The 14,665-nt window shown below is 42.9% G+C and overlaps 1 protein-coding gene across 1 annotated transcript in view; it reads left to right on the top strand.

Moving 5' to 3' along the window:
• Window positions 1–14,665, top strand: part of UTP20 (UTP20, small subunit processome component) — a 62,382-nt gene that overhangs the window by 40,004 nt on the left and 7,713 nt on the right. The window contains exons 39-55 of the mRNA XM_026863292.1: window positions 410–547; window positions 1,802–1,941; window positions 2,439–2,518; window positions 3,357–3,646; window positions 4,114–4,253; window positions 4,740–4,896; window positions 5,699–5,797; window positions 6,373–6,540; window positions 7,234–7,400; window positions 8,325–8,466; window positions 8,766–8,882; window positions 9,686–9,856; window positions 10,652–10,780; window positions 11,267–11,377; window positions 12,014–12,093; window positions 12,835–12,904; window positions 13,933–14,115. Of these exons, the coding sequence (XP_026719093.1) occupies window positions 410–547; window positions 1,802–1,941; window positions 2,439–2,518; window positions 3,357–3,646; window positions 4,114–4,253; window positions 4,740–4,896; window positions 5,699–5,797; window positions 6,373–6,540; window positions 7,234–7,400; window positions 8,325–8,466; window positions 8,766–8,882; window positions 9,686–9,856; window positions 10,652–10,780; window positions 11,267–11,377; window positions 12,014–12,093; window positions 12,835–12,904; window positions 13,933–14,115 (2,382 nt within the window). The remainder of the gene's footprint in view (window positions 1–409; window positions 548–1,801; window positions 1,942–2,438; window positions 2,519–3,356; window positions 3,647–4,113; window positions 4,254–4,739; window positions 4,897–5,698; window positions 5,798–6,372; window positions 6,541–7,233; window positions 7,401–8,324; window positions 8,467–8,765; window positions 8,883–9,685; window positions 9,857–10,651; window positions 10,781–11,266; window positions 11,378–12,013; window positions 12,094–12,834; window positions 12,905–13,932; window positions 14,116–14,665) is intronic.

Below are 14,665 nucleotides of genomic sequence, written 5' to 3'. Positions count from 1 at the left end.
TTTTTCTTGCAGTATGAAAATATAATGTTTCTCCCGCTTTCAGAGATGCAATCAAAGAGCCTTTGCTACATCTAGTTATGTGTAGAGTCTTAATTTTTTTCCTTCTAATTTTATCAGGCCTTCTTATCTTGTATCCATTGCCTCCCTTGTCTGATATCTGAAGATGACACAGTCTTATGATTGTAAATTCACAGTGAAATATCCCATTGAGTTGGAATATTTGAGACAAAAGTCTAGTGAAAGCCCAGAGACTGAAGGAAAAGGACATGGTCTGTCCTTGGAAATGACCATAATATGTTTATGTTATTACTTAAAATTGAGGCATTTTCAGAACTGCTGAATGTATATGCTCCCTCATGCTAGCTGTGACTCAAGCACCACCTCATTCATTGTCTCATGTTTGGCTCAGATCCACAGAAGGGCACGAGCTCTGAGGAAACTGGCTAAGCATCTTGGTGAAAAAAAGGTTGTGCTGTCTTCTAAATCCCTGCAGAACTACATCATGCCTTACGCTACTACTGCCATTTTTAATGAAAAAATGCTTAAGGTAGGCTTTCAAATTAATGCATTCATTTGAATATTTTTACCTTTCTTGTATACCATTTTACTTAAAAGACTAACCACTTGAAAAGGCTGATACGTTTGTGGAGTGTTCCCCTTTCAGACGAGAGTGCTGTGCTGCTTCTGGTGGCAGAAAAATGATTTGGAAGGTGCAGATGCAGTTTGGGCCCAATCTTGTATCTGCTAAACCTGTACTGTTTCTCGAAGGTGGATCTCTTAACTGTTTGGGGGTTAGGGTGGGGTGGTTTTTTTTGTTGTTGTTGCTTTGGTTTTTGTCTTGGGGTTATACTTGTTTGCATTTTTTATAATCAGATTATTATTTTTTTCCCCTCCGCCTTCAGACTGCTCTCTTACTGTTCAGCTGTGAGATTAGTTACTGTCTGGCAACAGAATGTGTGTGGTGGGGAACATAGGCTGTGCCTAGTAATTGAGGTGGGAATAAACACTGTTTTCTATAGAGTTACAGGGAAACTGCAGAAATTGCCTGAAAACCTCAAGTCATTAGCAGCTTTATAATTTTAAGTTTGAAGGGTGATGTTTTGTCAGTTACTTTCCATACATTTTATTGAAAACAAATGAAGTGTAATGTCAATGTGGATAGACTTTCTACTTGTGACTTGGAAAAGCAAGGTTTCACACTTCTGTAGTTCCCTGCCCACTACTGGGAGAACAGCAGAGCTGTTTGTCAGACTAATGTCTAATTCGCTCACTGTCTGAAATATTCTTCTGAAGCTGAAACAATTACAGCTTGGTCACAGAACTCAGCACCTGTATCCATACAGACTATGCCCATCAGTAGAGTGACTGCAATCGCTCTTTAACCAATGGGAGGTAAAATGAGTTGATAGAAACCTTAGTGAAGAAACAAACACATTTTGTTTCACATCAGAAATGGGTTAATGATGTGTATTTCTAGTGGATCAGTGTAGCCCAGCAGTGTGCAATGGTTAGATGACTCTTTTTTAGTTCTTAACACAGGTGAGCCCACAGATTCAGTTATGTGAGACAAGTTAAATTTATGTGCAGAAATATTTGGAGGAGGTGGTCTGCAGATCTGCTTGTATAGCTATGATGTTTTTTTTACCTGTTGATCAGGAAGAGATCTAGAAAAGCTGAATACCAAGTATCTCCACTAGAGAGACATTACTACTTGTGGCTCTTGTTGCTCTGAATAAAGTATGTTTTAGAGACATGTTCATCATGAATACTAACAGCAACTGAATTTCTATCTTTTGGGCAGCATGAAAATATGGTAACAGCCTCAGTTGAAGTTGTTGGAGCTGTCTGCCGACATCTCTCTTGGTCATCTTACTTGTACCACTTAAAGCATTTCATCCATGTCCTCCAAACAGGACAGATCAGTCCGAAGCTGGGAGTCAGGTAGGTACTAAGAGTGGTGCTGCTTTAGATTTCACCAAAGGCAAAATTCAGTGTCTTAAGGAGCATCACATGGATTTTAGCCCCTCCCCTGGAATGAGAGACTGACAACTTTGAGGTCGGCTTATGCAAGTGAAAGTGGGTATGGCCTTGCAGCTTACAACTACTGAAGGATTGTCATTACTTTCTCATGCTGTGTCTTACTGAGTGCATGCTGGCATTACCAGCTTCTATCTGTCAGGCTGTCCCTGTTCCTGGGTCACCTCCATTGCTCCAGTACCACTGTCTGCAAGACTTTACAGTGAGCTAGGTCACACAATGCATCTAGCTGAAAAGATTATTTACTGGGTTGTTATTTCAGGATAAACCTCCTTATGCTGCAGCATTGCTGAGTCTGAAGTTTTCCAACAAGTACTTTGAAGATTTTATGTTGTGTTCATCTATGAAGCCTCTCCTTTTTGTGTGGAGGTCTGATCTCTCTTTGTGTTTTCCTTCCGCAGCTTGTTAGAGACAGTGCTGGAAGCTTTTCACTTTGACCATGAAACACTTGAAAAGCAGCTTTTGACCATTGACAACCAAGGTAAGCTTTCTGCTCCTGATTGTAGAAAAGCTTTCTCTAACTGCTCCAAGAGCAGCTAATCAAAATTTTGTGTTTTACTCTTGAGGTCAGCTACCCCCAGCTTTTTAAAATGTGTACGCTGGAAGCTAGTTTTGATTTGCCTTCCTCAGGAGCAATGCAGTCTGTCCTCCTGCATGTTGACAAAGTGAGGAGAGGTGAGGGGAACCATCTTCACATTAAGTCTCCATAAGCCAAAACAGCCAGGCCTGAATTTATGCAAATCTGGGGTTTTCTTCAAGGTCTGCATCCACCCATGTGGCTGCTGACACATCTGAGTTTTTTGTCCTTGATGTTGACTGCTCTCATAGTTATCTGCAGCCTGAGAATAGGGCTGTATGTCCTTGCCTTGCTTCCCCTGCCATTTCATGGGAAGGAGTGATATCTTTGGCTTCTTCACCATTGTGGTTACCTATGTTGTGGCCTTTGGGATATTCTGAGAAAAAACGAGGGTATCTCACATCTGTGCCTGTCAGTACCTCCTGCCTTGTGAAATTCTCAAATGTAAGTGAATGACAGTTCTCTAAGATTCAAGCACATTGACCTTTCTAAGCTGTCTATGGGGTTCAGCCAAAGAGTAACCTAGTCTTCGCTTTAAGCCTAGCCCTGTGGAGTGATTATCAGAAATGTGCATGCCAGAGCTTCTTGACCTGGTAAAACAATTCTGATGATTACTGATTGTTTGCTGTAGCTGATGATAGGTAGGAGTGTTGTCAAGAACAGAGCCATCACAAGAGTCTCTTGAGGGCTCAATATATTTGGCCTCCTATATTTACCTGTGCTTTTGACAATTATTTGACAGAAGCTGCTGCCATGGACCTTGAGCCAGTGGTGGAGGCTGAAGAAGCCATGGAGCTGGAGCAGAGTGAAGGAAAAGAGGAGGTTGTGGAGGAAAAGAAAGGGAAGAATCTCCCTGAGGAGCCAGCAGAACCTCAGCAAGCAGATGAGACATCTGAAGATGCTGATCAAGTGACCAAACCTGTTTGTTTCTTACCCCGAAATAAAGAGGAGCTGGAGTGTCTCATCAAACACATTCAGGATACGGTTACAGTCAACATCTTGCCTAAATTGCACAGGTGTATTGTTGCAAAGGTGAGGAGTTTATGTTGGAAGGGCATTTTGCAGGCCTTTTCTGCTACTGTAAAAGTTGGGGTGCTACTTTAGAGCCAGTGGAAATGCAGCACAAAAAAAAAAAAAAAAGAAGCAACTGGAGAGAGACTACCTGAAAGCACAAAAGGGGCTTCATCCCCATTGCTGTGTCATGGAGATTACTGACAGACCCTCTGGTCAGTGTGGGAGTGGTGTCTAGTTCCTTGCTGAAACATGGCTTGATTCACTTTGTACAGCCTGTTGAAAAGTTGTCAGCCACTAGCTGGCACCCAACTTCCATTCTGTACTGAAAACACAAGGATTTATCTCGTCCTTTATCAGTCTGGGTTTTTCCTGTAGTCAGCAGAGGATAGCAACTTGCCTTGTAGCTTCTTCTTAGGGTTTGTTGAGAAAAAGCAGGATTTGTTTATGTATATTAAAAGTGTATTGTGTCTTGCTCTATTAAAAAGGTTAAAAGAGATGAAGAACACAAACTTGTGAAATCCAATGTTGTGAATGATGATGAGGTAGTTCGTGTTCCATTAGCTTTTGCGATGGTCAGGATGATGCAATGTCTTCCCCAAGAAGTGATGGAAGCCAACCTGCCAAGGTAAATTGCATCGGAACTCCTTAAATGTTGTTCATTGTGCTGGGAATGAGTGCAGGTACCTTTCTCAAGTTATGGTTATGTACAAGGCTAAATCCAAGAGGGGCATCTTAATAGTCCTTAAATACTTTTTTTGGAAACTCATTTTCCTAGTGACATTCCCCTCTTGTCAACTTTTGACTTCTGTAAAGCTAAGTTTGAAAGGAATTTGGTAAATCCTTAAATAAGAGCAGAGCTGTGAAGCAAGGTGCAGAGATATGGGGGGCGGAGCCAGGGGGAGGAATAATGTACAGGAAGAAAAGACAATCAGTGAAATATCTTGAAGGATGGGAGGTGTGTGTATGTCTCTATGTGTATGACTTTCTGTGAGGCTGGTCGTGAGTGTAGCTCTGGTTGTAAAACAGCCCTGAAAAGCAGACTCCTTAGCCTGCAGTATAATTAGTTCTGCTCTGTTTGGGGATGAACTAAGTTGTCTATCTCTGTTTTCAGCATCCTGCTGAAAGTTTGCACATTTCTGAGGAACAGATTTCAGGAAATCCGGGACATTGCCCGTAACACCCTCATTAAAATCATGGAAGTGTTGGGAGTGCAGTACCTTCTGTACATCTTAAAAGAGATGCAGTCCACTCTTGTCCATGGGTACCAGGTAATACTGAAATTCTTCCTCTTCTGCTCTCTGTAGGTTTTTTTTTTTTTCATGTGTTAGGAGGAGAATTTGAAGGGAAGTCGCTACTGAAATTGTTTTGCACTGGTAGAATAGCTTGGTATAATACAGCTGGATACTATTGCTAGTGCCAACATCAGTCTTTATTGTATCAAGTGAGGGTCTGTACCCAAAGAACTTAGAGTCTAAGCAGCAAACAAGAGAGGATCTCCATCCTCCCAGTGAAGAGATGAGGTATGGATGTGAAGGATGAATTTCTGGTTCCAATGAGATTAGTGGTGATCTTTCCAGTAAGGTCATTAGGGCCAAGCATCATCTGATGTGAGTTGCCACAGACTGCACAGATAGTATGTGGTGATGCTAACTGAAGTCTTGCTTCCTAGGTCCGGAGCCAAGGCTCTGACTATTAATTCATCTGTCCTCTTTCCATGGTGGTTGGGTTTAAGAATAATTTTCTACGTGAATTACCACAGTGGGATAGCATGAGCTTCTAGTTGCTATAACAGTGAAAGCACCAATTAGCACAGCCTAGAAATATCAGTAAGAGCACTGGGGAAAGTGGAGATTCCAGCCCTCCTGCCAGTATGTGGAGGGACAGGGATCCTCTTCCTGCTGCTGGTACAAGGATTCTTGTCCTTTTAATTTTTTTAAAATTTTCCTATAATGAGAGCTCAAGTACGGTGTGTGAGTTGTGATGTCTCTGCTATGGGAGTCTCTCCATCCAGTATTACTAAAAAGTTCTATACAGGGGTTTGGAAACATGATCTGTTCTCTCTTTCTCTAGCTCCATGTGCTGACTTTCACTGTGAACCTGATACTGAAGGGCCTTACTACCAGGCTCAGTGCTGGTGATTTGGACCCCTGCTTAGATATCCTGATTGAGGTAAAAGCTATTCAAGACTGAAGGAACAAGCATCATGAAATGCCTAGGGCAGGTTCTGGGAGGAGAAGGTTTTGTGTAGATTGTCTTGGACTTGGTGGAGATCAGGGCTGATTGTGTATGTTCTGCAAAGGAGGGAGACTGTTTTCTACTAAGACATAGCAGACCCCTTGAAGAGTAGCAGACTATCTCTGGGGCTGTATCCTGAGCCCTGCATCCTGAAAGGGAATGTTTTCAAGATTAAGATACCTAACTGTACTCTAAATGTCTGATCAAGTCAACAGACATCTGTCAGTGCAGTCCACAGAGCCCAGGAGTTCAGCTGGCCACCCAGATGGTGTGTATTTAGATGTCTTGGTCTGACTGTAGTCTCACTCCTTGTATGGTGTGAGAACAGTGTCCTCACCTGGTGTGCTCAAACTAGGTGTTTTATGATGACAAAGTAAATGTAGACATAATTTGTGGGAAACCTGGAGAATTACTTTTTCTGAGTGGGGAAGAACAGTGTTCTGCTACTGAAGGAATCTGCCTCTGCTTTTCTGCTCCTCTCATTCACTTCTCTTGCCTGATTTCCAAAGATTTTCAACCAAGAGTTGTTTGGGAATGTAGCTGAAGAGAAGGAAGTGAAGGGAATTGTCTCCAAAGTCATGGAAGCACGCAAGAACAAGAGTTACGATTCCTATGAAATTCTTGGAAAGTTCATAGGAAAGGGTCAGGTGACCAAACTTATTCTGCCACTGAAAGAGGTAAGAAAAATCAGCCAGAGTCTGTCTTAACTCTCAATTCTGTATGGTCTCAAAGAAACTCTAGAGCCTCTGGGTGGCTACTGTGAAATAACCTATAAAATTCCTGCTTTGGCTTCCCATTTTTCTTTTGGAAAGCAGTATGCACCCAGCTCATAAAATGAGAATTTACTATTGATGTCCAGGGCAAGGAATGGTATTCTGGGAAGCTTCCAGTCTGCTGGAGAGGAAACATCCCACTATGAATTCTCCATGCCCTCTCCCTCTGCCAAATCTTGTTTCCTCTGGAGCTCTGAAGTCCTGCAAGACTCCTCAGTGATTTGATCTCTTGTGTGTGAAGGAAATGCCTCCAAAATGTATTCAGGGTCTGTCCATGTGCAATAATTGACTTTTCAGAGATGCAGTGTTTTGAGTAGAGTGCAGGCTCACACAGAAGTGGAGCCCTGGTTAGCTCATGAGCTCTGGAATGGTGGCAATAAGTGAACTGTCTGGAGACTGAAAAGAGGCTGGAGAGAAAGGGAGGGATGTTGGGGCAGAGCTGAGGTGATGGGATGCTGTTCATGTATAGATCTGGGGACTTCCAGCAGCATGTGGTGAGGGAGGAATTGCTCTGTCTTTTCCCATGATTTCTGAATGCAGATAGCAGATCATTGCCCTCATGTTGCTCTCCTGACTTCCATGGTTGTGCCTTTGTAGATTCTGGAGAGCACCACAAGCTTGAAGATAGTCCGGAAGGTGCATGAGGCACTTCGTCACATCGTGGCAGGGCTGATCTTCAATTCAGACATGAACGCAGAATCTCTCCTCCTCCTCAGTCATGGTCTCATCAGTGAAAACTTGCCTCTGCTCACTGAGAAGGCCAAGTGAGTTCCAGGATGTTACCCAGATGGTCTGTTATGGGTTGGGAGGTTTGCTTGCAGAAATGGCAGCTCTCAAGTCCAACCAGTCAAATTTATGAGAGTTTCCTTGCATTTATTTGCCTCTTGTTTTCAATGTAAGTCAACTATTTGGGCAGTCAGAAGTGAAGGTGAAAGCTTCAAAATGGGAGTGAGCACTTGCTGAACTCATGAGACTACTCTTGTGAGTACTCAGAGTCTTCAGCAAGGTTTTTTCACTATCTGGTAAGCTGGTGTATGCAATTGGGTGTTTGGATGAAGGGCTGAGGGGCTGTGTTTAGAAGTGAGCTACAAAATGCCATATAAGAGGTGTTTGAGGTTCTGGACATTTTCATGGGGTCAGGAGTAATAGGATCTGTGGGCTGTCACTTTATCGCTTCAGTGCTGGTGCAGAAGTGAGGGAGAACCATCAGATTTCTTCTCTGTCTGGTGGTGTCCCTTCTCAGAGCAGCATCTGGGCATCTTGCATTTCCTGTTACGTAGACTGGCTTCCTCTAGCATCTGATAGCTGTTTGCAGACTACTTGGGGCAATTTTTGTAAGCCATCAGAAATTGAAGTATCAGTAAATAAAATGCAGTGTCAGGAGGTACTATTTGCTTTAAGGAACTACCAAAGTTGTTCTGTCCACCAGAAGAAAAAAGTGGGGATGTTCTGCAAATCAGTGTGAATTTGTTATCTTCATAATAGTGACAGGGTTCTCCAGTCTGAGAGTCCCATCTGTCAGACTGCTCTCAAGTTTGTTTTATTTCATTGTGTTCTGGCTGTGACCTGCTTTTGCTTGTTGTGTGGGTAGCAGCTGAGCACAGTCCAGCTCTCTTTGCTCCCAACAAAAAGCTTGTTGTGGAGGGAGCTGAAATATGAATATTATACTTTGCCATGCTGCTTTTCAGAAAAAAAGTTGACCCTCCTCCAGATCCTCGGCTGCAACCAGAGAGCTGCCTGCTGCTCCAACCCACTCCGATGAGAGGAGGGCAGAAAGCACGTGTCAGCAGCAGAACTAACATGTGTATCTTGGTTGATTCAGGACTTCGGGTAAGGATCTCCTCAGATACAAAGCTTTTGTAATAAAAGTTTTTGCTAAGAGTGTTCAGAGGAAGGTGTTCTGGATATATTGTGTTAATGACACAGCCACTAGCCTTAACTTTATTTTGCATGTGGTAACTCCAGTGGTGCCTCTTAGAGAGCTATAAAAAGTGCTCAGCCTGTTGCAGGTGTTTGAATGGGGTATGGCATAAATTCTGCTATAACCTGAAACAATGTGTAGGACCTTACTTGATTTATTTGAGTCCCAGCCTGACTTTGAGATGAATGTCCTGTGATTTCTATGTCAGCTGCTGCACATGAGCCTGAAGAGGTCCAAAGTAAATTCTTCTGAGGAGCATGCTTTGGAAATGTTAGACCCTTTTGTTCAGCTGCTTATAGACTGCCTGAAATCTATGGATGTCAAGGTACAGTTCTGATCTGGAGCCTCTCTGTTCTACTAAGAAGGGTCCTGCCCACAAATGTTGTCTTGCAGTTGATCTGCAAGAGACAAGAAAGCCATCCAGTTCTCATACCTGATTTCATAGGTATGCAGATTAAGATGTTTGAGGACATGGTATCCCAAGGGGGGGAGGGATTGTGGCTGATGGTGGACTGAATGCTTTACCTCTAGTGCTGCAGGTTCAAGTATGGACAAGTTCTCCTGGAGCATGTTCATAGAGGGACTTTGCAGACTTCGTGGGCTGTCTGTATGGAGGTTCATGAGGTCCTGTGGCTGCTGGAAGCAGTGTTGTCACAACTGTGGTTTCTTTTGATCCAACTCCAGTGTCTTTCCTAGCACCAAGGCAGTCTCCTTTTTCAGCAGCTTTGGGTTTAAGTGAACCTAGGAGGGAGGCTGTTAAACCTTAAGTTTTCTGGGAATGGAAAGCATGCCTCATTCGCTATCGGATACCTGGAGCAGGGCTTTCAGGTGATCCGGGGTTTTTGGCAGAGCAACTTCTATGCCTTGAAGGCACCACTGCTTCAGAAAGAGTTCCTGCCATCTACTGAATCTGCACTGTGTTAATGTCTTTACCTAGTAAAATCAAAGTTAAAGAATTAGGGAGTGGCAAGTAGTGGTTTTAGAACTGGGAAACCTTTGTATTACATATGAATGGCTTCAAAGAGGTTAATTTTGTTAGCTCATTGCCTTTTACCACAGTTGCAGATGGGCCAAGAAAAGTGTTCTCTGTCACTGTACCCACACATGTCCTATGACTCTTTCATACAGGTGATAACTGGTGCTCTACAGTCTTTAGTATGGATTTTAAAGTTCCCTTTGCCTTCTGTCAGTACAAATCTGGAGCAACTCATTAAGCAGCTTTTCCTCTTACTGAAAGAATTTGCAAAGACAGGAATAGCCAAAGGCCAGAATTTCCACCTGGTTGTGAGCTGTTTCAAAGTAAGTCAGACCCAGTTTTCCTGTTTTCTACTTCAGGATTAACTTTGTAGAATGAGACTCTTCCAACCACAGATCTGTCCCACAGCTGTCCCTGGAGAGGTAGTCTGGAGATCAGAAGGTAGTGATGGAAATGTGACCTTGCTGATACTTTCCCAAGTGCAAACTTAAAGAAAGGTACTACCTCAAATTGCACAGCTTGGATCCAAAGAAATGTTTTTATAAAATATTATTTGCCTTCTTTCATCCTTAGAATAGTATCTTGTTACCACCTTGTCTTTTGAGAGGTGTCAGTTTTGTACTTGAATAGCTTGCTTTTAACATGATTCATAGGAGTAAACCCTGGAAGCTGAAATGAGACAAGGGAAAGGGGCAATTAATAATAGTAATAACTACACTTAGAGTATGCAGTGCCTTCCCATAGATGTCTTCTAAATGCATTGCTGAATTAATTACAGGTTCATGATCATAAGGGAAAGTTAAGAATAATTCATGCTGAATGTCAGTGCCAGAATAATTTTTGCCTCTTCCTGACAGTGTTCCTGTGTCATGGTTCATGTCTATGAGCATCCCCACTCATTTCAACGACTAGTCTGAATTTGTGTATTTGCTTGTGTTTAGTTTTTGTCTCAAAATTGCCAGCTGAAAGCAAAACATAGTGAGAACAGTGTTAGCTGCATGTTTCAGAGCAGCAGTTCATCTTTTCAAACCTAAACGATATAAACAGTCAGGCTTTGGTGTGGGCTTATATTTTATGCCACTGCATATGTATTAACAATGTGCAATTTGATTTTATAGTGTGTAACAATACTTGTGAAGAATGCAAAGAGTCAGATAACAAGCAAACAGCTCCAAGTGTTGCTTGGCTTTGCTGAAGAAGACATTTATGATTCATCACGTCAAGCCACTGCCTTTGGCCTTCTCAAGGTATTTATGTGCAGCAGGCCTATGGGTTCTGTGAGCTGTGGGAATAGCAGTGATTCTGCTTCTTGGGGAAAGGCTGTATGATCTCATGTCAGGAACAGACCACAGAATGCTGTTAAGGCTCTCTGTTCTAAGGAGGGAAAAAGCAACAAAGTTTTCCCATTTGACTTGTAGTCACTCTTCAGAACTGTTTGGGAGGCTGTTTTATGCACACGTATGTGAGGGTTATGATGATGTATTTGGATCTGAGGATGTTTTTCCTAAAGAATTGACGTTTCTAATCATTAGTCCAGGTATTCTGTATCATCGAAAAGAAACAGATATGGATTTGTAAGCCACCTTTTTTTTTTTTTTTTTTAAAGTTGCTCTGGCTATGTTTGAAGATGTGAAAAAGTCAGTGTTAGTGTGAGGCTGGTAAAGTCCCAGGTTATAGTACTGCATCTCATACTGTACAAGCAAAATATTTCACCTGTACTTTCATGTTTTCAGGCTATTTTATCCAGGAAGCTCATTGTCCCCGAAATTGATGATGTGCTGCAGAAGGTTGCCCAGCTGGCTATCACGGGTCAGAGTGAGCCAGTACGAGTCCAGTGCAGGCAGGTTAGTAGAATGGAAAGTCTCTCATCTTGCTTTACTTAGAGCTGTCTAACGCTCTAGAGGGTTTAGTGTGGCCATCCCGGATCTCACAGATGTGTGCCTTAAACCTGCTGTGAACCCCTAACCCCATTTCCCCTCCTTATTAATCCTTGCTCCCTTTGTTATGTGGTTGGCTTCAGTTCTTGTGACTGGTGCATAGCAGAATCACAGACTGCTTGCCTATAATGAGACTGCTCGCCATGGTGTATCTTCAGAGGGCTGCTCAGCAGCAGTGAGGTGGTCCCTTCTTTGGAGGCTTTTAGGCCCATGTAACAAAGAGCCTTGCCCTTTTCTGAATCCCAATAGAAAGGAATTTGCCACAGATCCATGAATTTTGAAGGATGCAGAATCTCTCTTAACAGAAGCCTGTGCAAATCACAGTAATACTCTAAAGACTGATCTGGCAGTTGTCAAAACGCCTGCAGATCTTGTTCTGGGCACAGAGCTTAAGAGCAGTTGTTGACTCCTTGTGTAATAGGAATGGGATGAAAGGGATGATTCTCATAAACTTGCTGCTCCACTACTAAATTTTCTTCATAACTTTTTTACAGGCTTTTTCTGTTTCTTGTAACTACTTTCTGTGTTGTTTTTTCTTTCCAGATTTACTTAAAATATATTCTGGACTACCCTCTTGGTGAAAAGCTGAAACCCAATTTGGATTTCATACTTGCACAACTGGAGTGAGTTTATATTCCCCAACATCTCTGTCAGAATAGAACCTTGTTGCTTAAATACGACTTTAGTGGCCACCTTGTGTGCCAAAGGGCTGTTTGTGAGGAACAGAGGGTGTGGCTGAAGTCTTCATTTTCCTATCTCTAAAACACTTCTCTTTCAGAGATGGGCTGTTTGATAAAGCAAGCCCTTTTTCTCTTCCCTGTTTCACAGCTGGCTTTGTTCTTCATCTCTTCGTAAGCCAACTTTCTATTGTTTGCCTAGTGGTTAACCAGCTCTACTGGTTGTAAACCAGGTGAACTGGAAAATCCAGAAAGAGTAAGGGAAGGTGCATTTATATGACTGCTGTCCTCTGGCAGTGGTCTCAACTGCAGTTGCAGGCACAGTTGAGATCAACTGCACCAATTCCGCAGGAGCACTGTTCCCGAAACCTCCTTCTGAACATGACCCCTCCCTTGCTCAAGGTGACAGTAGTTTACCATGTTCCCCAGCACCTTAGCGCAAGTGTGGCTGTGCTGACTCGAGTTGGCTGGAGCCCTTTTTCGCCTGCTTGTGTCTCTGTGCCCATTCTCTGGGAGATGGAGCTGATGGGCCTATTGCTTCTCTTCTCCTAAGGATCAGACCATGTATGGCAGCTGTTATAGAAAAATCCCTGTCAGTGTCTGTTCCTGGCATTGGCCATTCTTGTAAATTGTAAGCAACTTTGTAGAGTATTACCCCAGCCCTGACCATTAGTCATCTCCTCACAGGTACGAGTATGAGACTGGAAGAGAATCTGCACTGGAGATGATTGCGTACCTCCTTGACATGTTCCCACAGGTAACAGGGGCACCCCTTGGTGTTCCAAGCATCAAGCAGTTACTGCAGCTTACAGTAACAGCATTTTCGGAGCAGTTTATTTTGGGAGCACTTGGTAGTTCATACTGTCTCTTATCATGAGCAGAATGTTCACTTGTTTCCAAAGAACCTGGTTTTACTCTGAAAGAGAAGTGACATGCTGAAAAGTCTGCAGTACTTCTTTATCTAATGTGCTCAGTCTGCAAGTAAAATAAAGCTCTGTCAGCTGGAGTTTGGATAAACTTGATGGTGACTTGTGCCAGGAAGAAACAACCAGTTTAGGAAATGGAGTATGAATAGAAAGTGAAGTTTAGATTTTTCTCATTATGGGTTTTTTTTAGCACTCTAGAGGGGTGTTGTTGACTAGCAGGTATGTAATGTACCTTATCTGTTTTGCTGGCCTGACTGGAGAGGGAGGGCTTCTTATGGGGGTGGATCAGAATGAAAGCTGAAAAATAGCTGTGCGTCTATGCAGGATGACATACGCAAAAACCTAAGCTGCCTCAAAGCTCTGCAGCTGGAGATTGACTGAGCATTCAGGGGACTCAGAGAAGTGCAATCAAGCAAGGATTTGCGAGGAAGGAAATAAAATTCTGCACAGTAAGCAGTGCTTCACCACCGCCTGATTAGATTTAGTATCTCAGTTTAGTTCCTGGCAACTGTGAAGTAGCAAAGAGCTGCCATCTCTGAAAGAAGGGCCTTTGAGCTGATTGCTGCAGCACTGAGGGACTTATGCCTGTTTCAGAGTCAGGTGTGAAAATCCCCTTTAGGTTTGACAAGTGGCTGTCTCAGGGACATGTTATCAAGTCAGAGCAGGGCTGGAGCTGCTGTAGACTCCCTGCTTGTTCCAACTGGATCATCCCCCCCTTTCAGTTCACCTGCCTTGACATGGATATCACTCAGGGCTGACATTGTTCCTGTATGCAGCATAACAAATACTTCTCTTACCCCCTTTAAATGCTAGAAGCTCCCTGGGGGTGTGTGGTTGACTAATGGTTGTTTCTTTCTAGGATCTCCTCCACAAATACTGCGGGCTGTTTTTTCTCTCTCTTTGTATGATGATGATAAATGATGATTCTGCCAAATGCAAAAAGATGGCGGCTTTGACATGTAAATCTCTCCTCAGTAAGATAAACAATGAAAAGCAAGATCTGATGTTTTCACTGGTCACAGAGTGGTTTCACAGCAAGAAGGTATTCTTTGGTCTTTTCACTGACCAGATCGGGACTCTGGGGGTTGAGTAAGATTAAAGCAAGTGAGAGATTGCTTTTATACAGGGTCTACTGGATTGGTTGGTTCAGTTATGCCTGACTTAGTAGTTTTAGGAAAGGAGTATGAGCAAGATTCAGCTTAGAATAAAACCTCTTTAAGGCTGTGCTCAGCACCGTAGCTTTTGCTAATAAAAAGAGGAAGAAATTATATAGCTTGGTATAACTGCATGAATGTAGGGAACTGCGACTGCTGTAGGTCAGCCTACAGGCTTCCCAGCTGCATTGTGCTGCTTTCTAACGGTTCCTCTTTTGGGTCAGGTATTTCACCAAGTGTAGCCTTTGCTCAGGTTAAAGGTTTGCACAAATTCCTTAAAGCTCTTTTGATCCCAGTCACTGGCTTTTTGCACTGTCTTTAGCTCAAACTTGCTTCATTCTGTTACTGTGAGCTGGAAGGTGGCAAACCTGGTCTTACAGATCTCCCATTTTGATCTGGGTGCCTGGATGTCTAGTTATTCTCAGACTGGACTCAGGT

The sequence above is a fragment of the Athene cunicularia genome (genome assembly GCF_003259725.1).
Source record: "Athene cunicularia isolate RWA chromosome 1 unlocalized genomic scaffold, athCun1 chr1_part2, whole genome shotgun sequence".
NCBI classification, from domain to species: Eukaryota; Metazoa; Chordata; class Aves; order Strigiformes; family Strigidae; genus Athene; species Athene cunicularia.
The sequence above is the reverse complement of the archived record's forward strand: the minus strand, read 5'-3'. Positions and strand labels throughout refer to the sequence as shown.